Source organism: Oryx dammah, unplaced genomic scaffold, assembly GCF_014754425.2.
Source record: "Oryx dammah isolate SB20612 unplaced genomic scaffold, SCBI_Odam_1.1 HiC_scaffold_1, whole genome shotgun sequence".
NCBI classification, from domain to species: Eukaryota; Metazoa; Chordata; class Mammalia; order Artiodactyla; family Bovidae; genus Oryx; species Oryx dammah.
This window is the reverse complement of record NW_024070185.1, coordinates 41,729,454-41,755,983: the sequence shown is the minus strand read 5'-3', so window position 1 is coordinate 41,755,983 and position 26,530 is coordinate 41,729,454. Positions and strand designations below refer to the sequence as shown.

Sequence of the window (26,530 nt, the reverse complement as noted above, 5' to 3'; positions counted from 1 at the left end):
CCGTCTCGTGCCCCGACTTAGGGAGAGCAGGGAACTCAGCTGGCCTCTGATTTGCCTCACAGATGAGTGAATTAAGAAATGGGGGTCTATAAAGTTGTCATCAGTTAATTGAACCCCAGAGGAAAAAAATGTGTTTTAAAAACTATGCTAAAATTCTTAGCCTTCAGATTAACTTGTTTCATTTCTTGAGTGTTTGAGGCATTTGGTAACAATGGTACGAAGTTTGTGAACAGGTATGGCTTGTGTACAGGAATTTCCGTACATCATGGATGTTTCCTTAATAACACTGGATGAGTGAATAATTGAAGATTTCTGAAAAGGCTTCTAGTCATTGGCCAGGACAAGACCAAACGTGCTTCTTGTTGAAATATTGTAAGGTTTTGAGTTTGGAAGGAAAGCTCACAAGATTTCACAGCATTATGTGTTGAGGTGTAAGGAACACGTATGAACCTGCAGTTGTTGGGAATTTTTCCTTAATATTGAATTTGTTTTCTTTTACAGGGACTTTTTTTATTGGGATAAAAAACACATAATGTAAAATGCATAATTTTAACCACTCTCAAGTGTATACTTCAGCACGTTATTGTGCACCTATTACTGTTCTCTGCTCCAGAAATATTTTCATCATCTCAAACTGAAATTCTGCACTCATTAATCAGTCAGTTCTCACACCCCTATCTGTTTGACCTCTGAGGACCACTGCTCTCCTTTTTGATATACATGGAATTGTACAATATTTGTCTTTTTGTGTCTTGCTTATTTTACCTCTGGAAATTTGATTTTATGCATATTGACCTAACAGATGGCTTGGGGGGGGGTGGTAATTATTGACCTCAAAAATAAAAGTTATTTTATCAGCAAAAATGAGCTTGTTCAGGAATAGCATAGAATTGTGTTTCAGGACAACCATGCTATAACAAAAATCATAGACAAGTCCAACAAACAAAAGAGAGGAGTGTTCTTTAGTGAATAAAAAGGAAGAAGTTGGGGAGGGTTGTTTGGAGAAAAGGAAGAGTTTGGAGTGATAATGGTTTCTCACCGGCTGGGTTGCTGGGGTAGTAGATATCTTATAGGAGATGCAATGTACAGTTGACCCTGGGCAATGCGGGGGTTAGGAGTGCCAGCCCTCTCTGCAGTCAGAAATCTGTGTGTAACTTAGAGTGGGCCCCCAACACTTGCAGGTCCTCTGCACCCAATTTGGGATTAAACCGACTGCAAATCATGTAGGGCTGTAGTAGTTACTACTGATAAAAATTGATGTGTAAGTGGACTCACACAGTTCAAACCTTTGTTGTTCAAGAGTCAACCAAATATCTGTTCCAGTCGGGTCCTGTAACTGGTGAGTCTGTCCTGTTGATGGTTCTTCTCAGAGTCTGAATCTGACAATTCTTTCTGTGATTGACACGCAGTGGAGCTTTGTGAGAGCTCCCCCTTTTGGCCTCCTGACTCCATTTTCATGAGGCTTCCCTTTATTAATTTTCATATGATAATCAAAAACAATTGTCCAGTTTCTGCCATGGATCTGAGATTCTGTATCCAAAATTGCTATAATCTTTATGAAACTGAGAGATTGAAATGATTGTGGCATTTTGAGCAAGAGCTCCATGTTCAATTTTTGTTGTTGTAAAATATTCCTATTATAAAAATGTTTCTTATCCATGAAATCTTGAATTTTCTTTAAAATGCCACTTTTTGGTTGTAGTCGCTGCTCCTATTCCCTTGGTTGTCTGGGGGATCATTACCTGTATTATTTGCTTCCAGGTCTTAGCAGGGCTTGAGGGAGGTTTAGTCTCCCTGAATATTGGAATGAAGTTTAGTGGTCCGCAGGAAGCAATGGAATTGACATGTAATTGGCACCAATCCTCTGTCTTTACTGCTTAGCCCTCAGTTCTGTAACCCTCGCCCCTACTTCCAGCAGCATCCGAGGGCCTTCTGGAATCCAATTAGAGTCCTAAGGGAGAAAGACCCCCAGAGAAACAGAGGGTAAAGAGAAGAAACACACAGAGAGAGACCTTGTCAGGGGGCAGATATTTAAATACCAGACATTTGAATTTAGAATACGGAATTTCCTATTTCATCTCCAAAAAGATCATCCAGGCATTGTCTAGAATTGCTTTCAAATTGCTCCATTTAGTTTTTTTAAGATGGTCTGTTCCACCGTAAGGGCTGTGCCACATAGCTCGGTATGTTTGGAGATGCTGAGTGGAGAAGACAGCCACAGGGAAACGGTGCACCCAGAGTTGGCGTGTGGCTTTTGTTTGCTCGTCCCTGTTCACCTATTCATAGTCATGGATCCCTTCTGCTGCTGCCTGGTATCGTGGAGCCTCGCTGTACCCTGGGGTTGAGAAGAGTCAGGATAATGTGCACTTTCCGGACTGTTCATCTTCCACTAAGACAGTGTGTGTGTCTGGATGACAGAGGGGGGCATGGCTGGACCCACGTGTGGCTTGTTCCTGGGTCTGCCATGTGCTCTGTAAGCTGCAAACTGTTTGCTTTAAAACAGCTAATCCTGTACTACCAACCATCTCCACGGACCGTGTCCTGCATTTTATGATCAGAACCTACACACACACACACACACACACATACACACCATCTCCTGCATTTTATGTTCAGAACCTACACACACACACACAACCTTCTCCTGCATTTTATGATTAGAACCTGCACACACACACACACACACACACACACACACACACACACACACAGAGCTTTCTTAACTAATGGAGGAAAGAGCCACTCTGTATCTTATCCTTGAATATCCTGTGTCATGATCATGTATTCTTTAAAAAAAATTTTTTTTTAATTGAAAGAGAAAGAGAAAAAAGGAGGGTGGGGGGAAGAAGGTTGCCATCCAGTGGAGGAAGGAGTAATTCCCAGCTTCATTCAGGAAAAAAAAAAGCAGGCTGAAATATGCTTAACTATTTTAACTTGGCTGGGGATTTTTATCACCAGAAGCGTTTTTTTCTTTCTTAGCGACTTCGGGAGCCAAATGGGTGCCGTGTGCCTTTAAGGGAAGAAGTGCCTCAGCAAACTTCGCTGTAGTTGTGTCTCACCGTTTGGGTAGGGAAGGAAAGCGTTAATTTCTTATTTGTACACTTTTTTTCCCCGACTTCCTTCCTATTCACTTCATTAAATCTAGAGGCAGTTCAGCATGGGAGCCGTCTGTATGTTGAATTAGGGCTCGCACTCTTGCGCAACACGTCACCAGTCGGAAACTGGGGGTTTGCTTCTGTGATTTATTTCAATATTGTGCTGGTAAAAGGTTTGGAAGGGAATTCTTTGTGGGGTAGTACTTGAGCATTGTGTAGCAAGTTTTGTGTGTGTGTCACTAGCCCCTAGCCCTGAGTAGTGTCAGTGAAGCCAGTTGAATAAATAATTTTTTTTTTTAAGAGGAGAACAATTTTAAATTTTCCATGAATAATTTTACTTTCAGGCTGGAGTAATCTTACTCCACTCTCTTAAGTGCGAGAAGCACTGGGAAATATTTAGTGAATTGATTTCCATTAGAAAAAGACCCTTAGAAATCCCTGAACATAAAGCACTGCATATGGATGTGTTTGGGGTCTTTGGGGAGGAGGGAAAATGTTTTGTAGTTCTCTGCATTCCTGCATAAAACCTTAATTTAAGGGGAATAATGGTCAGTACTTTGTGTGTTTCCTTGTGATTCCAAACCCTAAATTTAATAAGAATCTGCACGTATTAGCAATTGTAATAAAAATGGTCTCCCTGGTTCTTTTTGCAGTTTAATTTGTTTTCGCTTCTTAGCTACTCCCAGATTTAGAGATTGAGAAGTCCAAATATCACAAGCTTATGCTTTGTTCCATTCTTGCAAAATTTAAGGGAGGGGTAAGAGGAGAAATATCCTTTCACAACTTCCCCCCTCTCCATTTATCCCCCAGAAAAGAAAAACAATGAAAAATTTTACAGCATGAAACTGAAAGTGAAGTGTCACAGTTGTTTGGGATTTTCTTTAAAGATAATAATATATTGTATTAAAATACTTGAACTTGAGAACATGCACATTGCTTTTATTTACATGCATTTAATGAAAGAATTTTTTTATCAAAAAAAACCCCAAAATCATCTTAAACTGCTCCAAAACCACGCAGCCTATTTTCTTAAAGCACTAAAATAAGCTTTAAAATACAAAAAAAAAGCATACCTTTTTTAAAAAATAAATTTGAATATTAATTTGTTTTCTTATTGGCTTAATTGTTCAAATGTGAGTAAGAATGAGAAACCACCTGAGCTAAAAATCTCTAATTCTGCTGCCTGGAATAATCAGGGGGAAAAAAAAATATGATAAGTAGTTGTCAATATTAAAACAGGCTGAAGGAGGAAGGCTTCGGGCCTTGTAGTAGGTAGAATGAAACAGCAGATTTGAGTCTCCACAATCCTTTCAGTATTAAATTTTCAGTAAAATAAAATTACTTGTATATGAAAACATAGCCTTTCCCCAGCTCTCTTTTTTTTCCTGATCAGCTGATGAAGAGACTAGCAGCTCGCTGCTTTGCTGGCTTGTTAATTTTATCCCCACTAACTGTGATTTCCGATAGCCGGCCTGCTGATAGTGGTAAGGTAAATATCCTTTTTCGTTGCCGTCTTGAAGATTCAGTAGAACTACATCCCAGGCATGTGTAGGTGTGTAACACATCAAAAGCCGGTGTTCTCCGTATTTCTGTGTGTAACTGGGTGCTTGAGGAGAGCAATACCATTAACTGTTGACAGCCTTGCATGCTGTATTTATTATTAGCATGTTCAGCCTCCAAGATTTGCGGGACAAATTTCCTTTTCTTAATCTTCGCTTTAGCTGCAGTGTGTTTAGCTGTATAGTGGGTGTCCTGCTTTTAGTCAGATGAATATTAATGAAATAACGTGGAGCTTTTTTTTTTTCCTTCCTTCTTTTTTCTTTTTCCTCATAACTCATCAGACCTTGCCTCCTTCATAGTGGTTATCTGAACACTGTAGGATCGTGATGGAAATTGTCTTTTGATTATTAAGGCCTGGGCTCAGGCTGTCCCTTTAGGATTCTGTCTGTGTGCATGTTGCTTCTCTGGGTTTGCACATTGGAAGATGCATAGAAAGCCTATTTTTTTCTTTTCGAAATCCCACTGGCATTTTTAACATGCCAGGTTGTTTTGTGTTCTGCACCAGGTTTTCTTCACAAAACCTTTCTTTTTCAGAAGGCATTGTACATAAGTGAAAGAAATTATGTCTGAGCTGTAATCACTCTTTATATTGATTGTTATACTCACATGATCATAAATATTAGCCATGTTTGGTGCTGTGGAGAAATGAAGGTAATTGCCTTATGATTAGAGCTCTTTTCAGCTACGAGAAAGGATTGATTAGCATTTGCATACTGGAGGCAATATTGAGAGGCAGGAGGAACAAATAACAACATCAGTTATTTTGTGTGAGAAACCAATCTTGATATGCAATTTAAAGGTCTTTTTAAAAATTTTCTTTTCCATGGTCAAATTTTGTCTTATCTATTGCTGTTTTTTTCTTTGCAGTTTTTCCTTTCCCTTTATTTTCCTTAAGTTTTGAGATTAACCAGGAGGGGAAAAAAAAGTTTAAACTTCTGGGTCTGTCACATGGATCTCTTAGCCCTTTATGAACAGGTTTCTTCTTATACCTGGTTGTTTTTATAGCTATTTTATTATCTCTCTGCATTAGTGCTGCTGGCTCTGGTTTAAAGCAAGCGTTTGCAGGTAATTGGAAAAAAGTGTTTTTTGTTTGTGAGTGTGTGTGTTCTTTATCGGATGATTTAAGTGCGTTTACCCAGGAATGTGGCTTTGTACTTCCCGTTTCTTGTTTACTAATTGCTATGTTAGAAGAAAATCTGGATGGAATTTTGACTTATGTTGTGAATCATGAATAAATTGATTTAAAACCTCAAAGAAGAGAAGGTCAAAGCTTATATGAATGTAAGGATGCAATCTTAGGGAAATTTTTTCCTTATTCACCCCTTGTTTCAGTTTACCTTTGACTCTCTACAGAAATAAGACAATAAAGGTTTTTTTCCCACATCGAGCTGAAATGTCATTTGGTTTTAGTTATCTTCAAACACTTAAATGTATAAACCTCTTCATATTTGTCACATTCTTTGCTATTAGTGTTTCGGGCCTTCGTGTATTTTTGATCAGGAAATAAGACTTGGGTTAAAGATACATTTATCCAATATGGTGGTTTTCTATTTTTATTCTTACTTCACTGATTACTGTTAATTTCTACTTTGTTTGTTTGTTTCATTTTATTCTAATTATCTAATTTTTTTTTCTTTTTAGTATTCTCTTGTCTTGAATTTTTCTCCTTCATTTCCAATTAACAGGCCATTGAAGACGGCAATTTGGAAGAAATGGAAGAGGAAGTCCGGCTTAAGAAGCGAAAAAGACGAAGAAACGTGGATAAAGATCCTGCAAAAGAAGATGTGGAGAAGGCCAAGAAGAGGAGAGGTCGCCCTCCAGCTGAGAAGCTGTCACCAAATCCCCCTAAACTGACGAAGCAGATGAATGCTATCATTGACACTGTGATAAACTACAAAGACAGGTGAGCACCTCAGTCCCTCACCTCTGTCGTCTTCACCACGCGTGCTGCCACCTGCAGAGCACGCTCTGTTAGGGTGCACCCTGGGTTCTAAGGCCCTTTCTACCTCCCGTTTTATGGTTTTTGCTCCAGGGGTATCAGTAAACTTGGACCCAATTTAGAGAGGCTACACTTGATATTTTGTATGATGTAAGATATTTACATCTTGTATGATGTACGGTATTATGTAAGATATTTGGAAATAGGAGTTTAGATGACAAAATTAAAAAACAAAACAAAACCCTAAGGGATTTCCAAAATACCATCATTTATATGGAAGGATTGGAAAGAGAGTGAAATTATACCTTTGGCTTGAGTTGTTAGAGGGGAAAAAAGTCAGCATATTTAAAGTGAATATTCATGTTAAGACTTTGTTATAAACCAAACCGACGCTTCCATCAAAATACCATTTCTTCTTTCCTTCCAAGGTATTTTGATGGAAGCATCGGTTTGGTTTAAAACAAAGTCTTAACGTGAATATTCACCTTAAATATGCTAAGACTTTTTTTCCCCTCTAACAACTCAAGCCAAAGGTATAATTTTATTCTCTTTCCAATCCTTCCATATAAATTTCTGAGCACTTGTTCAAACCATCTCCTTCTTCCTAATAACCCTACCTAAAGAGGATGGTTTTCCAGCAACTTTATCTCTTTTTCATGAGATAAAGGAACTTTTGAATGTAAACTTTGAGAAATCTGTACCAGACACTATCTCCAGGCCATTTTTAAACAGTAAACAATTATTTGAAAACCAAAGTAAAGATGTTTTGGGGTGTCAGGCAGCTGTATGTAGTTGATAAATTAGGCTACATTTTGGTTAGTTGATTTGGTTTCTATTCAGTAATCATGTGATGCAATTTTAATAAGATCACATCTCATTTCAGTTGAAAAAACTGATGAGAAAAAACACATTTTATGTCTCTAGGTTTCATAGTGACATGAATCAGTTTCTAGCTACCAGAAATGTTTGACATTAACTCTGTTGCTCTGTATACCTGGAATTGTTTACCACAAACAAGTTGTGCTTTTAGTCCTTCATTGTAACTTTATCACATGTTTTTATAAGAGGAAGAAAACCTCATCATAAAGATGAAGTGGAACAAGCAGGAAATTTTCAACCATGGGGTTTTATTAACAGCTCCTTACAGAAAATATAAAGACTTCTCAGAAAATGGTGAAAGGGGAATAGGAGCAAATGTGTGTGAAGAGAGTCTGAATTTCTTGCTCCTCTTTACCTCCCAGGCGTCTCGGGTTCCCTTCTACTTACTGTTTGCACTATTTTCTTTTCCTTTTTTTTTTAAAAGTCATTTCCTTTGAGAATTCTAAAGTGGCCACAAAGGGCGGCCCCGTTACATCACGTCTGGATAAGATGTTCATTGACCCGGGGGGGTGACAGTGATCTAGGAAAGGAAGTTTGGCCATGAGATCATTCTTTGCCCAGGTGAACATGCAGACTTGTAGACCGAGCATCAGTCATTCTCTTTGTCAAGTCTCTGTCCCTTCTTGGCTATACTGGTAGGTTGGCTGGAGGCAGAAATGGTTTCCAGGAAGTCAGTTTGGACACTTACACCTTATGTATTAGCTCCTGGTATAGAGAGAAATAAGTAGAGGGTGTCACTCTGCATATACCTCTACCTTTTTGCCTTTGTCTCTGGAGAGACACGTCTGTGGCTTTGACCAGGTGTGCCTTGATGTTTAACAGGCATTGTGTTCATCACCTGCTGAGTGAGCCTGGGTCTGCTCACTGAGAAGAGCCACGGAAGTCCTTGGAGGTTTAGAAAGTCCTTTTATTCCAGGTGATGGCTGTCTCCTCCTTTCACGGGATAAAAGAGGTCACCACCCGGTGAACCACATACTGCCAACAGATTGTTTGTTTCATCTTTCTTTTTTCCTTTCTGTTTTAAAGCAAGCGCATAAATCTAGTGAGAATTCTTATAAAACGTCCCACCAGCATCACCACCTTTTTTGAAACACCTGAACGTCTGGCAGCAGCACTGTCCCTAGGCTCCTCTAAGGTACCCGTCGGAGCAGAGAAGTGGCCATCGCCCCCACTCCCCCGTGGGCTGTCCCTCTCTGGATGGCCACCATCCCCACCGGCTGCTGTCATCCCTTCAGTGTGGAGCGTCGGTTGTCATTGATCATTGTATTTTTCGTTCCTGGCTCATTTCACTCCCTTAGATCACCTGCCAGCTCCGTAACCTTTTGGGTTTGTGATTTGCTGATGCACAGGGCCATAGGCTGACAACTTTTCCAAAAACCACCCCCAAATACAGAGTCATATGAAGTTCTGTCCCTTAAACCTCAGCTAAGCATAGCCCAGTAGTTTAGACTCTGGCCTTGGCTTAACTACCTGTATTCCAATCTGAACTCCACCATTTACTGCCTGTGGGGCAGCTGGGCAACTGACTTAACCTCCCTGACCCTCAGTTTCTTCATCCACAGAATGGAATGATTACTGTACCTCCTTCTAGAGGTGTTAGGAGGATTTGATGAGTTAATATAGCTCTTTGAACAGTTTAATTATTAATAATCAGCCTTTCAGACTATTTATAGCAAATCAGGTGGGTGAGCGGAGCTCTGAGCACCATAAAGAAAATGTCCTTGCTCATACAGTTTTCATACTGTTATTTCCAAAACCAGGAACATGCAGTTTCACTGGGACTGATGATGGAGCATGCCTTTGGTTGTACTACAAAGAGAGGATATTTAAATATTTCAACATGCAGGCATTGAATCATTTTTTTCCTCTTTCATTGGTTTTATTTATTTTACTTTTCCTTAAAGTACCTATTCTATTAGCATGCACATTTAGGTATGTTCTGGGAAGTACATTCTACATGTTTCATATGCATTTCGTGTTAGTCATCCTCTAGAAAAAAGGCTTACTCTATGTTTTTTATGTCTCTTACCAAATTTGGCACTCAAGTAGGAGTCACTCAAATTAGGAGCGCCTTTAATTAGATACATCATATTTTTGGTTTTAGAAAATGCTGCCGAGAAATGTACTTCTCCATGTGTTGAGATTTTTGCACCAGTAAAGTCAGTGACTAATATAGTAATTCAACCTACCTGTGAAAGAAATACCACCTGGACTAACCTCCTTCCCATCACCTCAGTCAAATGTTAGGGCTCTGACAGTCCTGAAGATTAATAGAATATTAAATAAGAACTGGCATCTATATTTAACTAATATATAAGAATTAATTAGCTCTTAGGAGACAGTCTTCTTTTTTTTCCCCCAAAGTTCTTGCATGATTTCGGGACAGATGTAGCTTTATATTTTTAAAAAGAACAAGGGTAATTTAAGTATCTACTTATTGCTTTTGTTTTCAGTGCCAGACCTAATTTTTTTAGGGAGGTACTTTTAAAAAATGTGACACCCCCCCAACCCAGAAAAAAGCCAATAATTCTATGTGACACAAATATGAAATCTTTCTGCAGTAGTCTCTACTAGAGGTAGCACTGGTCTATTATCACCATTCTCACCATTTTATATCTCCAGTAGAAAACTTGATACGAAGTAGCGTTGGAAAGCTTTGTTTTGATTTATTAAGCATGCTTACATAGAAAGCTTTTAAAATTGTACTCTCAGTTAATATGATATTTAACCTAAGGGTCTTTACTTCTTGGAAATGGGACTTATCCCAGTCTACATCTGTACCCTCTAAAATCGCCCCTGTGAAGAGATGGAGAAAAAGATGGTGAAGAATGGGGTCTGGTGGAGCTATTCCAAGTCTAGAGGCATGGCTAATAGTTACTTAGATAAGGAGGGAGTTTCCTAGAGGGGATTCTTAGCACTGAAGGGGTTTCAGCTCTGTCTGCTCCAGTTTCCCGGCTGTGTCTCCGTGTGTCGCCCCCAGCAGACTATCACCTAACCTCATGTGGACACGCCCAGCCTCAGCTCACTGTGTCAGGAAGCCATTCGCGACACCAAAGGACAGCCCTAAACACGACAGGCATTTCCTATATTAAGACAGACTCAGCCCTCTGACTTCTAGCTATTTGTTCTGCTTGGACCTTCAGAGCGTCTGTCTTCTCATTCTGAGAAATAGCCTTTAAAATATGCATAAACATATCAGCCTCAGGCCATTCTCCTTCAAGTTGAAACGCCTCACTTTGCAGTCTGAGTGAAGCCTGGACTTGGGCCACCCTCGTCCCCCTCCTTAGACACAGTTTGCTTCCTTCGTGTCCCATTAAGAACATGGCACCCAGAACTCCAGAAGGATTCCCATGGCGGCTAGTTGCAGGATGCTTGGTAGCCTTCTTTTTCTGGACACCAAAATTCTGTTACCATCACTCAGGAATGTGTTAACTTTCTCCACCAACCTTGACTCAGAGTTAACTCCCATTGAAAACATAGCTTGCTGAAAAACTCACTCCCCTGCAGCGTATACACACATTTCTTTTCTCACATGAATGCTGCCAAGGTTAGCCTTCAGCTAACCCTTTGACTTTTGTTTTTATCCTATATCTACTTATTCTTATTCCTATCTAGTTTCATCTTACTGATTTTTGTCCCATTATTCTAGTCCATTGATGTAACACTGAGTTTTATGCCTTAAAAAAAAAAAAAAAAAAGACACGTTGACTTGTTTTCCCAAGTTGTTGCTCTCATCCAGAGGTTTGCTATAAGCTATTGCCGAGAAACTTCTAGAGGGCAAAGGACACGTCCTCTAAAACATGCCCCTGAAAATCACTTAAGGTTGAGGTGCATTTATTAATCAGTAATCTTTAAAGTTCATAGACCATCTGTGAACTTTACATGGCCATGCTATCATGTCACCTACACTCATCTCTCCTTTCTCAAGGTTATCAAAAAAAGTTAAACCCAAGATATACTGTGTTTCTGGCCTCCCCAATCCATCAACCTAGAAACCCTGCTGAAAGAATGAAATGAGGTTAGCTTGCCATGGCTTTCTCTCAGAGACCCCCTACCAGTACTTAATGATGTTATTTATCTTCTCTAAATAGCCCTGTGGCATCTGAATAATTTCTCCAAAATTTTGACCTGAGGTCCACATCAAGCACAGCCCTCTCGAGTTTCCCGTCTCCTTTTGAAAGCGGGACATTTGCTTATCTCTAGTCTCCTGATTCTGTTTCTATTCTCTGTGATTTCTTAAACATCATTAGCAGAAGCAATCTACTTACTCTTTCAGGATGTAATTAGTTTGCAACTGGACACTTGAACTCATCTGAAGTGGCTTGATAGGCTCTATCTACTCTCCTATCAGTAGCTTTTGTCTGACATTTCTTATGCCTTGCTTTTCAAATCTGAGCATTGTTCACATTCCTGAAGAATCTGGAAACAGAGTATGAGGAGGTTATTGGCACCTCCTCCTCCTCTAGCAGCTGTTTGAAGACTGGCAGGAGCATTCCTTGAGGAGGGGGCCTGCTGTCTCCAGAGGGTCTGGACTTCAGGTGCAGCCCTGCAGAGGGACTTGGGAAGCAGCAGGGAGGTGAGAGACACCTGCCTAACCCTGGTACCCAGCGGGGCATCCAGGGGTGGCCGAAGGGCTCTTTTCTCCCTGATGCCCTTCAGGCTCTGCTCTCTTCCCCAAGGCTAGTCTGTCTTCTTCTTGACCCACGTTTTAATAAACCCTGATGATATCTTTAGGATTGGTGGAAAGCTTCAGCATGTTCTGAATCTTAGCTCTCCCCACATTGTAGAAAATCATTTATTGATCCTGGAAATATTAATGGCACTCCCCCACCCCCACCCCTCGCCCACCTCCTTTCCAGCCTTGAGTGCCAGAGGGTTAAAAAACTCACGGTACTTGCTTCCGCTAGTTTGCCTGCGGTGGGGGAGACGGTTCTGAACAGGCAAGCGGCCAGGGGATTTCTGGGAAGTAGGGGTCATGAGAGCCCCTTATATAAGACTATGATAACATTATCTGGTGTTTATGGTCCCTTTGGGGGCTTCCCAGGTGGCTCAGTGGTAAAGAATCTGCCTGCAATGTGGGAGACATGGGTTCATTTGCTAGGTCGGGAAGATCCCCTGGAGGAGGAAATGGCAACCCACTCCAATATCCTTGCCTGGAAAATTCCGTGGAGAAAGGAATCTGGAGGGCTACAGTCCATGGGGTAGCAAAGAGTTGGACATGACTGAGTGACTGAGCATGCACACACATGATTCCTTTTAGGGGAAAAATATACATCATTATCACATTTACCTGGGACAAGAGAGCCAGCATTTTTACCCTAGTACATTATAGTACCTTTTAAAGGACTTGGGAAACCGCAGACCCAAGGACCAAGAGTACTTGTTTAATTCCTGTACACAGACTCCTTTTTACAAATGGAGAGTCTCTTGTAGCATTTCCCTAATGAGTGAGGCTGGGCTACTGTTTTAAAGGGCCACATATAGTCAACCCACACTCCAGAAGGGATAGACTCTTCCATTAAAAAGTTGCCTTTTCTTCTTTCAATATTTTCTTTCCAGAGTGCTCTACCTGGAGTGCATTTAGGTATTTACGATGTCAAAGGCTTTCCCTCAGTTATCATCATCCTGAGGCTTCCATCCAAGATGGACTAATCACACCAGTGTTCATACTGTCTTTTAAGATACATTTGTAGGAACATACGTTTTTCCCCTGGAGAAGGAAATGGCAATCCATTCCAGTGTTCTTGCCTGGGAAATCCCATGGACAAAGGAGCCTGGTGGGCCACAGTCCATGGGGTTGCAAAGAGCTGGACACAGACTGAGCACAGTGTACATTTTTAAAGCCAAATCATACCATTATTTAATAAGCTTTTTTGTTTTGTTTGAACTTTTTTCCCAGTCAGGTTGCTGACCCACATAGGTCTGTCCTTCCACACTCCTTAACAGAACCATTTGAAATTATTCTGTTGGTATCTCCTCTGTTCAGAGCCTCCCTTCCCCGATGAGCTGTCATCTCGGTCAGTCTCAGGTCCAGGAACCATGCACCCACCCTTCTCCAGGCTATCTGCTGCGTGTCCTGTGATGCGTCTACCATGCTATATGTCATTCCCAGAATGTTCTTCACTCTTACATATTGTGACACCATATAGTCTGTTTCAGCTTCTATATCCCCTTGGTTAAGACCATCACCAACCCAAGATCCCAAATGTGTCATGAAAAGAGCAGTCCCAGTTCTGTGCCTTCTTCCTCACATCCCCTTACACACAGAGTTTCCTCCGCATTTCTCCCAGGCCCTTCACTGCTTCTGTGCCCTCAGCCTCTGTCTGCATCAGGCCCGCACCCTCATCACTGGCTGTGGGTGGGACGGCCTGCCTTCTCTCAGAGACATGGAATCCCTCTTGTCAGATGGTTACTTAAGAACTCGCAGTAGCTCCTCATCGCACCGATGGTGACCAAACTTCCTACCGTGGGAAAGACAGTCTTCCATGATCTGGCCCTAGGACCTTCTTGACTTCGTTTTCCACCATGCAGCTTTCCTTTGTGTGTCACGCCTTCCAGCGGACTCTGCTTTTCCAGCAGTCTTGTACTTTGGTTCCTCTCTCCTGGGTTTATGCTTCGCCCTCTCGGCCTTGCTTCCCGCTCCCCTGGGGCAGAGTGGGCAGTGTCCCTGAGGATGGATGTGTACGTGGCTATACATGGGCTCTGTATGCCAAAGGCACCATCTATGCCTGGAGTAAGACCTAGAGGGGATGGGGGGTTTTCCCAGGCGTGTCACACGTCTCAGCTGCTTCTCTGAAAAAAAGTGCAAGTGTTAGTCAGTCATGTCTGACTCTTTGCAATCCCATGGACTGTAGTCCACCAGGCTCCTCTGTCCAGGGAATTCTCCAGGCAAGAATACTGGAGTGGGTAGCCATTCCCTTCTCCAGGGGATCTTCCTGACCCAGGGATCGAACCTGGGTCTCCTGCATTGCAGGGAGATTCTTTACCATCTGAGCCACCAGGGAAGCCTACTTGTCTGCCACCACACAGAGGGACACCAGAGGGGCAGTTTCAAAATCCTCAACTGAAGAGGCTTTCCCTAGAGGCCAGGGCCCTCTCTTGTGTGGTGGTTGTCATTTCCAGTTGAAGATCAGCTAGAGATTAACTCTGTAATCTGACTACCAAGATGGTGCTCAGAAACCGAGTCAGGGGTTCAGGGCCCCCTCTGGGTGCTGACCGCTGTAGCAAAGTACAGCATCCTATCTGATGGGCACAACTGTCTGAGGTAAGTACTCACCCCATTTTACAAATGAGGAGCTAGACTCGGGCAGGCTAAAGCTGCCTTCCTTAGGTCACCCCCACACCCCCCAAGCAAATGCTCCTGTCTCCCACTGCTTCTAGCACAACTGATGGAAATGTGTAGAGGGAGATGGGACCGGAGTAGCAGGCACTGACTTGTTTGGAAGAGGCAGGAAGAGTCCCCAGCATCTTGCCAGCGATCCCCTGAGGTGGGCAAGGCAGGTAGGCGATTATACTGAGGCATGAAGTGTGACAGGAACCGCCAGAGGTCGCCAGCCTAGGAGGAAGGAGCCGGGCTGGGATGAGGACCCAGGTCTTCTGACTCGAGTGTTCTTTCTACTCTACCGCAGGTGTAACGTGGAGAAGGTGCCCAGTAATTCTCAGTTGGAAATAGAAGGAAACAGGTCAGGATCTGTCTTGTATTCCTGTGTCTCTAAATACAGGTACCCCTTGGCCCACCACCCGGCCTTCGAAGCAGACCCCTCCGATGGCCTCCTGATCATCCCTCCTTGTAGTGGGCGATGGAGGCACAGACGTTCTCGAGCACCTGTTGCGGCTTTTGTTCGTGCTGTGTTTCCATTTGGGCGTGTCCATCCTGTAAATGCGCTTCTTACAAAGGCATCGGGAGCTGCCACCAGCGGGACCCTCCCACCAAACATGGGTTTCTGTCGCTTCCCCTCCTCTCTGAGCGCGGCTTCTGCCTCCCATCCCGCGGGCCTCTTAGCTCTGCGCTGTCTCGGTTCGGAGCTTAATGGAAAGCACTGTGTGCGCGCGCGCCCCCCGCTGGCCGACCCTGTGCGGAGAGTGTCACCAGCTTGGGTTCAGGGCGCGACTTCCAGGCTTACCCGTCGCCTGTGGTCTAAGCAGCCTGTTTAACCTTCGTGTGGCTCTGCTTTTGTCGGGTGGAGAGCAGAAATGCTTTTCTCCTGGAGACTTTGTGACAATGAGAGGATGTCGGTTGGGAGAGAGGGGTGTGCACCCATTACAAAGGTTGAGGAGTTGTTAGTATAGTGAAAATAACTTCTTCCCCTTTTTGGTCAGCCTGTACTTAAAAAAATATATATCTATACCGTATTTTGCCATTGTGTTCCACTTTGTCAGTTGCCTCAGTAATGTCCCTTACGGCGCTTTTCCCCCCAGTTTGGGGCCAGAAGGAAGAAGAATCCAAGCAGCGTTGCAGAGCAGATTACCGTCACCGGCTGTGGTAGTCCCTCTGTATAGGGAGGTTGAAGGTCGGGGTGATTCATACCCCCTATATCTGTATGGAGATGAAGCTGTTGGACAAGATTGTCATTTTTTTTTTTTTTTTTTGGTATTTCTTAGTTAACAGTGATCAGTCCTGGAAGCCAGACACACAAACCATACTGGGTACTAAGAGGTGTCAAGAATGGTGTTCTGTTTTTGCCACTGTGAGAAAGAACTCGGTCTGAGTTCAAATTTCAGAAGTGAAACAAGAAACACTTGACTTCTGGAATCTTGATATGAACCAAGATGGTAAATATTTCTACCATCAGGATGTAGAAAGGAAGCTTTATGGTCTAAAAGGCATAATGTAGGCTAAATGCCTGGTGCGGTAAACAGGAACAGGCAGAAGCTCCTTCACCCCACTGCCTGGGTCCCATCAATATAGTCATGTGACCATGAAAAGAGGATTAATAACTTTAAAGGGTATTAAGAGCCCCCAGGGTCATGCCTAGGCTTTCTGAGGAGACGACATGACCGTATATAGTTAGGACCCAGATAAATCTTTTGACTGAAGATACATTTAAACTGCAGCTTCCAGAGGCATAGAAAGGGGTGACGTTTGCTTCCTCGGGACTCTTCCAAATCTGTCTGGCACGTATGCTGCTTCTCCCCAGAAGCCCGAGTTTGAGACATGTTGTTCAGAGCTTGCATTATGATTAATTTTTAAAAATTCTTAAAAAAAATCCCTCCATGTGTTCAAAAGCACTGAGCATTTTCTACATGTCAGTCTCTGTGTAAGTATTGAGAATGAGGCGGGGGAGGGATGAGTAAAATGAAATGCCTTAAAGCATAGTTGGAAAGAGTTATATAAGGGAATAACACAGATCTATCGTCTGAATCGAGTGTACATGCCAGGTGAGAGGGTAGGCGCGGCAGAAGCCAAGTCAGTCGGTGGCTTGTGGGGGGAGTATAAATCCCCCCAAAGTAGCTAGGGGTGGGGTGGGGGAAGCGAGGTGGGGGTAGCGAAGTGAGGAGGCCCATCTATGTTAGGCAGCCAGGGAGGAGGTAAAGAAAAGCGGGACCCTTTCTAGAGACCGTACACCTCTCAGTATGACTGATCATCAGGTGCAAGGGAAGCGGGGCATAGCACTGGACAGGGTGGCAGGTGTGAAAGCAAGAGGACAAGTACTCAGAGGTGTGATTCACAGGACTTTGGGGCAGCCCAGATGTGAGCTGGAGGGGAACTTTATAAACTCCTGGTTCTCTGTCCTGAGTGGTAAGTGGATCTGGTGAAATTTACATTTAGAGAAATAGGGCTGAAAAAGAAGATGGCCTGTGGTACATACTCCATCCTAGGAAATCTAAACTCTCTCATGGCTATTAACAGCCCTTAATGTTGTGATTATGTTGTTAGTATTGACTATCCCTTAAGGACCAGCCAAGAAGCTCTTTTAGACAAAATTTATTTTTAGCAACATTGGCACCAGACATTCGGTATTTCTTTAAATGGGGGAGGGAAGCTGTGACCAGACCTCAGGCTCAAGCAGGACCCTTTTCATTTAATTAGATTACAGAGAAATTGCCATGAAATACAAGCATGACCAAGTGGAGACACTCAGAGAATTTTAGTTCTAGGTGAAGAACCTTTCTTCACTTACTCAGTTTGGGCACTGTGGGCTCAGAGACAGGGCTGGCAGTCTGTCTTGTATTTTCCCCAGGGAGAGGGCATGGCAACCCACGCCAGTCTTCTTGCCTGGAGAATCCCATAGACAGAGGAGCCTGGCAGGCTACGGTCCATGGGTCCATGGGGTCACAAAGAATTGGACACGACTGAGCGACCGAGGACTAGTGTACTAGCAGTGTGAGTGAGGAAATCAGAGCCTCAGGTGATGTCCCTGGCAATGCTTTTTCTCAAGAGTATAGTCCTCGGATTCTAGTCCTGGGGCTTCTTGGAGAATTCGCACTGTGGTTAAAGCCCCTGAGGTGTTTTGCTACAAAGTAGCCAATTGAACTTCCTTTAACTCAGCATTCCCTGAACTCATTTAACCAGCGAAGCCCCCCGTCCAGGGAACACTGTTAATGATCCATTAAGCTTGTCTTCCATAGGGCACACGTATGGTATCGGGAAATGAGGGCTCAGAAGTTGCATTTAGTCCTGAGAGTCAGCTCAGGGAAATGTGGATACCAGGACTTAATTTTGTCCTCCTTAAACGGTACTGATACTCTCAGATGTGTACTGGGATATGCCGCTCTTTGCCTCCTGGTGACTTGACACTTATTAATGATGCTCAGCCAATTTTAACCATGTACAGCAGGTGGGCAGCCCACAAATAAACTTGGCCCATCCGCTTTCTGAGGCACAGAAGGCCTCCCCGGGGCTCCGAGCTTCAGCCTAGCCCAGGAGCCCAGGGTCTCTGCCTCTCAAAGCTTCAGGACAGCCAGCACAAGCGACCTCTCTCTGAGGCAGGGGAAAAAGCCCCAGCTAGAAGCAAGGAAACTGATTTTCTTACAGGTCTGATAAGCTGTCTTCAAAACCACTCTCTGTCTTTTGATTTTAAAACGGATCATTCTGAAAGAGGCCAGTTATTAGGCATAAATGTTCTTGTATATCCATAGGAAAAATATCCGCCTCGTTTCTTTAGAATCACACCTCACGTGTCTTCCTTAAGAATTTCCTAAAACGGCCATTAGAGGAAAAAGCACACTTGGGGCGCTTGCTACAACAAACAGGCACACCCCTTTAACAGAGTGACATTTGGTATCTGCAGCTCAGGTAGAGAGCCATTTGATTTTGTTTGCCTGCAAAAGCTTTGTGCTTTTTGAGCTTGATCACAATTCAGCCAAAAGCTTTGAAGCGTTTTTTTTTTTACACATTACGAAGTTAGAGACCTGGGGAGAAATCGAAGGACAGAATATTCAGTGGAAGGGAAGGTGGGTTCTTACCTTTGGAAAGGAAGGCTTCCTTCGAGTCACTTCTGAGTCTCCAAGATGAGGTGACAAAAGCTGAGCAAGGAAGCAGCGTCTCACTGAGACAGGTGGACAGTTAGAATTCCGTGCCTCCACCTGCTGTGATGAAGTGTCGTGGGAAAGAAAGGAAGAGGAAACTAGATGGCCTGAGTCAATGCTTCTAAAAAGCCAAGTGGCAGATGATGAATCTTCTCAGTCGTCTCCTCAAAATGCTTGTCCAAATACACAATAAATAAATAACACTCCAAACCTCATGTCCTGGCCATCGCCTCTGCTTTGCTGCAAGTTCAGTGGGAACTTACTTCGTTGTAAGTTCAATGAGAAAATTCTGAAGGAATAGATAGGAACTTTATACAGTAGATTCTGTTAAAATCTACTTTTTTAAGATAGAAAATTTATGGAATTATTGTTCTATTATTCTATTTATTTGGCTTTATATGAAAGGATTAAAAGGTGCCAGGTGATGAACTGTGCTGTTTACGGTGACATAAATAACACTTGGTCCTATGCCCCTCAGACAACGTTTCTCTGGGAAAAATCAAATTAGATTTTTGACTTACAGCATGCTTGCAAAGAAGGTAACCTGGGAAAGTGTTTGAGGTCTACTTTATTTATGGATGACAGTATGGTTCCAAATCATATTAGATTGTAAATCTTCATTTTGTTGAACAAGAGCACATTATTATTAATGTTTATTTATTCTCTGACATTTCTCCTTCTGGTCCTTAGTTCATGCCTTTTAAAAAACCTAGTTGAATGTGTATTGCATTTACAATTTGATATCCTGTTGGTTTTTTTCCATTGAATGTCATACTGAGCATTTTTCCTGTCTTTTAAGGCACGTAATTTAAAACTACATAATTTTAGATTCTAGCATTCCCTCACTTATTTTTTTCCCCTAATTGTTTAGCATATTGGCTGCCTTATTTTAAATAATCCTGTGATGAACATCTTTACATGTACATATAATATACATATGTATATATCTTTATCCATATTTCTGCCTAGAGTAGATTACCAATCACAAAACCGTACATCAGAGTATGATTGCACTGAAGACTTGTTAAAGCCTTGGTGCTTTTCTTATTGAACTGAATGAGCCCTTTAAGTCTCCTAACTTTGGAGCATTTACCTTGCATAAACCTGGGGTAACCTCATTTTGGTTGATAGGCACATTATATATCTAGTCCTTAAACAACCCTTGAGGTAATTTTCACAGCTATCCATTCCATTACCAAAAGCAAGTCAGCCCACATCCCATTCTCTTTTGGTATTACCTCCTATACGCCTCAAGAAGCCGGGAAGTCAGATTCTCAAGCCTGTTGGGAGTTATAGTATTGTCTGTCAGTATTCAGTAAGATTTGGATGAGAGGCCTCAGTAGAGAGTGCAGAGCGCAGGTGCTCTGACCCCTACTATATGACTGGCTCAGGTCTCTGGGGGCTTCCCGGATAAGCAGAGTGCTACTCAGATCTAAGTGCATTTTTAAATGGTATTTACTAAACCCTATAGGAATCTGACCCTATAAAAAGACACATGCTTCCACCTACTGCCCTTCAATGCTGACCCAGTTTTTATGGTTTTCTTCTGAAATGATTTCCCATGTTTGACCCCTTTAGGACTCTAATAATTTTCTGTGAAACCTTTCCAACTACAAGTGGGTGTTCTAAATCATGATGAAATCTTCTTATGGAGGCAAGAAAACCATACACTTTTATATTCATTCATTAAATATAAAAAATTATAAACAAAATCTATTTCAGCTTTAGTTAAGATTACTTTCCAGAAGTATGCATTAGGAATTCTTGTCGGTAGATCAGCTTTGGTAGGTAAAAACACAAATCATGAAGCAGCCAAAAAAAATTTTTTTAAAGGACCCTTAACCACTAGCATTAAACACATACTAGCCAGCATTTTCGGAGAAGGTGATGGCACACCACTCCAGTACTCTTGCCTGGAAAATCCCATGGATGGAGGAGCCCGATAGGCTGCAGTCCATGGGGTCGCTAAGAGTCGGACACGACTGAGCAACTTCACTTTCACTTTTCCCTTTCATGCATTGGAGAAGGAAATGGCAACCCACTCCAGTGTTCTTGCCTAGAGAATCCCAGGGAAGGGGGAGCCTGGTGGGCGGCTGTTTCTGGGGTCAGAGAGTCGGACATGACTGAAGCGATTTAGCAGCAGCAGCAGCAGGCAGCATTTTAAAGGAGTAGGTTTCTAAGCTAGTATTACAGTCTTATGCACTCTTCCAGCTTTACCTAAACTGTAATCAGAGGTAGGCCTGATATTTATGTGACATTTATAATGTCTGTAGTCATCATTTTAAAGTCACAGTAGTAGAGATGTGAAATTCTTGCCATTCTGTTTGTGGAGGTAATGGGAGAAAAACTGGCCCCCAGATAAAGCACAGCAAAGCAAAGTGTGTGTGTGTATGTGTGTGTGTGTGGAGGTAATGGGAGAAAAAAACTGGCCCCCAGATAAAGCACAGCAAAGCAAAGTGTGTGTGTGTGTGTGTGTGTGTGTGTGTGTGTGTGTAAGCATGTAAACTCTACATGCAGGACTTGCAAACCACCATTAGCATAGTGGCATATAGGGCTTTTTCATCTCATGTACCGTGACAGCATAGCCAGGTGTCTCTTTGACCTCGAGAGGAAATGTGTTTGCCTACCAGCACCTGCAAACTCTGTTAAATGCAGTGGGTTCCTTTATCTTTGTATTTTAGGTTATTCTCCTTCTCCACTCCCTACATCTTATAGGATCACATTTCTTATTCTGTGATAGACTGTTGTATGAAATAGGTGGGAAATCAGACCATTTTGGAGGAGGGGGCAGGTATCACTTTTGCCATGGCAAACAGCACACTTGGAAATAATAATTTCTGCTCAAGCCTTAAATGTATAAAATGACATAATGGAAAATGCCTTGGGGGTAGGATAAGAAATGGAACACCTTCTGCAAATCATTGTACAATTAGTCCATTGTTCTGTACTTTAGGGGAAAAAAACTTCCTGGCAGTGAAGAAAAAAAGTATTTGAGAAGGTATATTGAAAAAGCATTTGTGCAGCTTAAGTTTGAGAAAGAAATGCCAAGAATTCAAAACTCTGTCAGGCTGCCTTCTTCTTCTTTTTTTTTTTTTTTTAACCTTTTTAAAAAACCTTTAATTTAGGGAAAAATAAGTTATCGTAACAACATTAGCAAGTGGTCTGGCTACCTCGTGCATTCTATAGGTTATATAAAAGCTGAATGTCCTTCAGGACCACCTGACATTTCCTGCCTGGGGCTGAGATGAGAAGTATCCCCTCTGATAAGACGATGGGGGAAGGGTTCTGACTGCATGTAAAGTGTTCCCATGCTCTGTGGAGGAGAGAGAAAACCCAACATACATAAAATTAAGTTCTGAGCAGCAAGGTACCAAGAGTTGTTTAATATTGAGGAGAACAGTTTTTTGATCCTGGATGGATCATGGAATATTTGAAGGGAGTAAAGGATAGAGAACGTTCTAGCCATGGAGTGAGAGGTAGAAGACTTGGAATTTGTGATAAAGAGGGGATTGGCTGACGTACTTGGGAGTACGCATAGAGAGGCTGTTCTGACCCGAAGAGTCACATTAGCAGGACAGATGGGGTTTGCAGAGAAGGAGCTGAGGAGGGCTCTGAAAGCCAAACTGAGGGGTTTGAATGGAGATGGTTCTAGTGAAACCACAAGGTTTCCTTAGATGGCATCCAGGTCTTCCTTCAGCTCCGGTCCTTGGTTCTTTGGAGGTGTTGGGGGTGGGGGGAGGATAAAGAGAGATAGGAATATTAAGCCACGTGAGCCTTTGTTTTTGAAACCAAGTAAATTTATGTCATTTTACAGGTATTGGTCCTGAGTTTCAAAACATTCAGCTGTCTCTTTCATTGAGCATAGATAACTCTGGACTTGTCTCCTTCGTAGGTTCTAGAATATGTCGTGGGAACAGGACATCAAACCAAGATTGTTTGAACCATTCTGTCCCTGATGAAAAGAGCTTTACCACACCCTCAGGGCAAACTGCTTCTTTCCTACTTCTCTAGTAGAGCAGATGAAATTGAGAGTATGTCCATCACAGGTGTACACAGCAAAGATATACTTGTAATCCGTCAATAGAAAAATGACACCATCTGTTGGCAATGTAGAAAATGACACTGAAGATGTCACTGAGGGTCAGGTGTTAAATCCAAAATTACAAAGAGGTCTGACTGTTGCTAGGGTATAAAGAATGCCAATTATAAACAGAAAAATGAATATCTATAAATTCCTCTATTGCCTTTCAGATATTCATTTACAGACTGGTGAAATGTTTATGTATTTAAGTCTCAGAATAGGAGAAAGAAAAACAGACCAGAGATTGTGGCCCTGTGTCAAAGGCGACAGCAAATGAAATGGTTTTTTTCATATTCTATATGGGGTAATTTATGGTGGTACCATCACATTTCTCAACCCCAAATGGGAGGAAAGGGTGGCTGAGGGTAAGAAAACACCTTGGTTCTTGCCACAGTAATCTTTAAAATCCAGCTTCCTATCAAAGTGCAGTGTTCTTATACCTCGTAGGTTGGCCCCTGGCTTTAGTATTCATGAGGCCTGTTTATGCATTAAAAAATAAAACTAAATACTGACCCAGTATCACAGAAAAACTCACCCATCCCTTTGACAGGATTTTCGGTTAATTTATGCAGGCCCCTTTGCACTTCAGCATTTTCCCCACTGGTTGCTAGGCAACCATTTGAGTTACTGCGCATGCCTTTTTTTATGATAACTGTCATTATGATTATTTTTTAATTATATGACTGGGACTATAGATTAAAACAGCATATTGTCACTCATTCTCTGCTGCTGCTTCTAGCATTCTCACATACTCCTAGGATTACTTTCCAAAATTTACATGGCAGTGATTTATTTTTATTTTTTTCATGTATTTCTGGCTTCACAAAAGAAGTGGAGATGGCATTGTAAGGGAAGTGAGATTTTTGTGAAAAATGACTATACCATATCTCCCAAGCTGTTATTGATCTAGATACACTCAGTCAGAAAATAGGATCCTGAGCCTAAATTATATCTTGTTCCTTTGACTGTGTCTGCTTCTAACATTAACTAATGTTAAATGCTTATATTGTATTATAGTCTGTTTCTCAAAATTACAAAATGTGAAGATTTGTTGCTATTAAATGTGCTTTCAAATAAAGCTACCATGAATTGGGGGGGAGGTTGTGGGGAGGGTACAGCACTGATCCCAGGCGCATGAAGCAGCCACACTTGCTAAATATGTTTGTTCTTTTCTGCACAAATTACTTCATACACATAAAATGGAGTTAGGCAAGATGAAGGGGTTCCTCCGGCAAATAATAATAAAGGTACGTGTGGTTCACAGTGTGTAAAAATGCTCTCAAAGGAATAAGACTGCAAAGATAAGACAGCCCTAGTACATACAAAAGCTTTTCATTTGAATTTCCAGAGGATGTTCTAACACACTATTTTCTGAATATACAGTGAATATGAAAACAAAGGGGTATGGAAAGAAAGTCAGTGTTATTTTTTTTTATAACCACTTCAATTATTACTCATTTAGAAATGGGATTTTTGGTGGAATGGGATATTTTAAGTATTTGTATCAAACTGAAGAGGTTCACTCTGTGGATTTCCCATACCTATATGGCAGAAGTGGAGACCTGCTGGTGTTTCCGTGTGACTTTGAAGTTAGCACCAGGGACATGAGTCTCTCATAGCATTAGTTGTAGGATTTTCTTTGGTCTGAAGAGCCCCATGTCTCTATGCATGGGCTGCCATTTGCTTTCTTGACATTTTCTGAAAGAGAATACAGGTTTGTCTCAGTAGTGTGTGACCTGTTATGGTTCTGTGTGTCTCCCCCACCCTACAGTTCAGGGCGACAGCTCAGCGAAGTCTTCATTCAGTTACCTTCAAGAAAAGAATTACCAGAATATTATGAATTAATTAGGAAACCGGTGGATTTCAAAAAAATAAAGGTACATCTTTTGTTTACAAACTTTTATTTCTTAAAGTAAATAAAATAGAAATGTAAATAGGTTGAAAAAAATCATAATTATTAAGACTCGACAGTGGTGCCCCATCTTGCTGCCACTGCCACGCACCAGGGCTCGGCACTGAAGAGGTCAGGATGTTCTTGAGTCTTTAGACGTACGTTATTTAATCATCATATTGAGAGCTCATATTGATTATACTGCATTTTATTTAAGAAGTCTCAGATTGCTCCCATGATCCCAGTGCCCTTACAGGTTCCCGTCATACGCTCCTCACTGCCCCTTGTAAGAAGGGTGGTCTCTGTGGATGACGCCCCCTGGAGTTGTGTAGCCCCACCTTTCTGGCAGGACTGCCTACTGGGAAGACAAAGGGAAGATCAGGCTTTGTTAACCAAGTACTGATTGTTATATTTCTACCTCCACCCTCCCCCACCCCTGCGCCGCCACCCCCCACCTCCCCGACTCTGTTTTATCCAAAATTTCCATCAGGAAAGAATTCGTAATCATAAGTACCGGAGCCTGGGTGACCTGGAGAAAGACGTGATGCTCCTCTGTCACAATGCTCAGACATTCAACTTGGAGGGATCCCAGGTGAGACATGTTTAACCTTAAACATGCCTGTGTTGTTGTCAGTAAAATATTTTCATTTGCTACCACCGCTCCTATCCTGGCAAAAGAAAAGGAAAAATAAAAGCCTATCTTTCCATGCTACTTACCTATGTAAGTCAATCGAGCCTTTGGCATTTTTAAATTAATGCCAGCTCCTTTGTACCATATCCATACTAGTTCCTACTTGTGCTTCCCTTTTAAGGCCTGGCTTTTAACCAGAGGAGGAATTTAAGTTAATAACTTAATATAATGCCTAAAAGCTAGAGGTACAATCTTTGCTTTTATAGAAATGGTGTATTTGGTTATATTTACCTTGGGTTTTCTGTAACTTTGCCTCAGGAGCTGAAACTGCTATTTTGTTTTAGAACAAAAATTATATAGCAAAAACAACCATCACCCCTAATTGTTAAAAAAAAATGCTTTTTATCAGGTCAGCTGCAATTCTCTTTACTTTCTTTCTCTGCAGTTAGTGGGTATGAGTCTGTAAGTGTGTGTTTCTATTAAAATAACTAAGTCAGTAGAGGACACTCTCGCTTTAATTACACCTCAATTCCACTCACCTTTTGTAGGAACTCTCCTTTTCCCATCTATGCTCTCATACTTACGAAGCAGAAAGAACATGAAGGCAGGCCAGCGTGTCTGCCAACCAAGGCAGTGTTAAACCACCATCAAAGTCCTTAGGCCTCTTTCCTGATTGGGCTTTTTAATCTTCATGTCAGTTCTAGTCACTAAATTGGAGAATGTGGGCCTCCTCAGAATGTGCCTTGAACAGACTATATACCTTTCCAGTTAATGGGACTTAATATTAGTGTTATTTTGACCAAAACAATAGGTCTTGAAAGCAAGCCTTCTTCAAAGAAATTTAAGGTGAAAACTAGGACACAGTTAAGTCCAAGAGTCGATACAGAAGTGTTTTGTGAATGACCACTTAAGGTTTGTGGGTAGACTGGAGGTTCTTTACAGGACTGTGGCTACACTGTGATATTCACCCTGACCCACCACCCAC

General features: G+C 42.0%; 1 protein-coding gene across 8 annotated transcripts in view; it reads left to right on the top strand.

The window, feature by feature from the left end:
• SMARCA2 (SWI/SNF related, matrix associated, actin dependent regulator of chromatin, subfamily a, member 2) overlaps positions 1-26,530 on the top strand; it is a 176,510-nt gene that overhangs the window by 140,377 nt on the left and 9,603 nt on the right. For 3 of the 8 annotated variants that reach the window (XM_040245954.1, XM_040246098.1, XM_040246002.1), the window contains exons 28-31: positions 6,341-6,558; positions 15,102-15,155; positions 24,795-24,900; positions 25,405-25,506. In XM_040245954.1, the coding sequence (XP_040101888.1) occupies positions 6,341-6,558; positions 15,102-15,155; positions 24,795-24,900; positions 25,405-25,506 (480 nt within the window). Of the gene's footprint in view, positions 1-3,097; positions 3,269-4,488; positions 4,585-6,340; positions 6,559-15,101; positions 15,156-24,794; positions 24,901-25,404; positions 25,507-26,530 lie in introns of those variants that run through there. The other 5 variants (XM_040246175.1, XM_040246229.1, XM_040246315.1 and 2 more) reach the window with 4 other exon arrangements.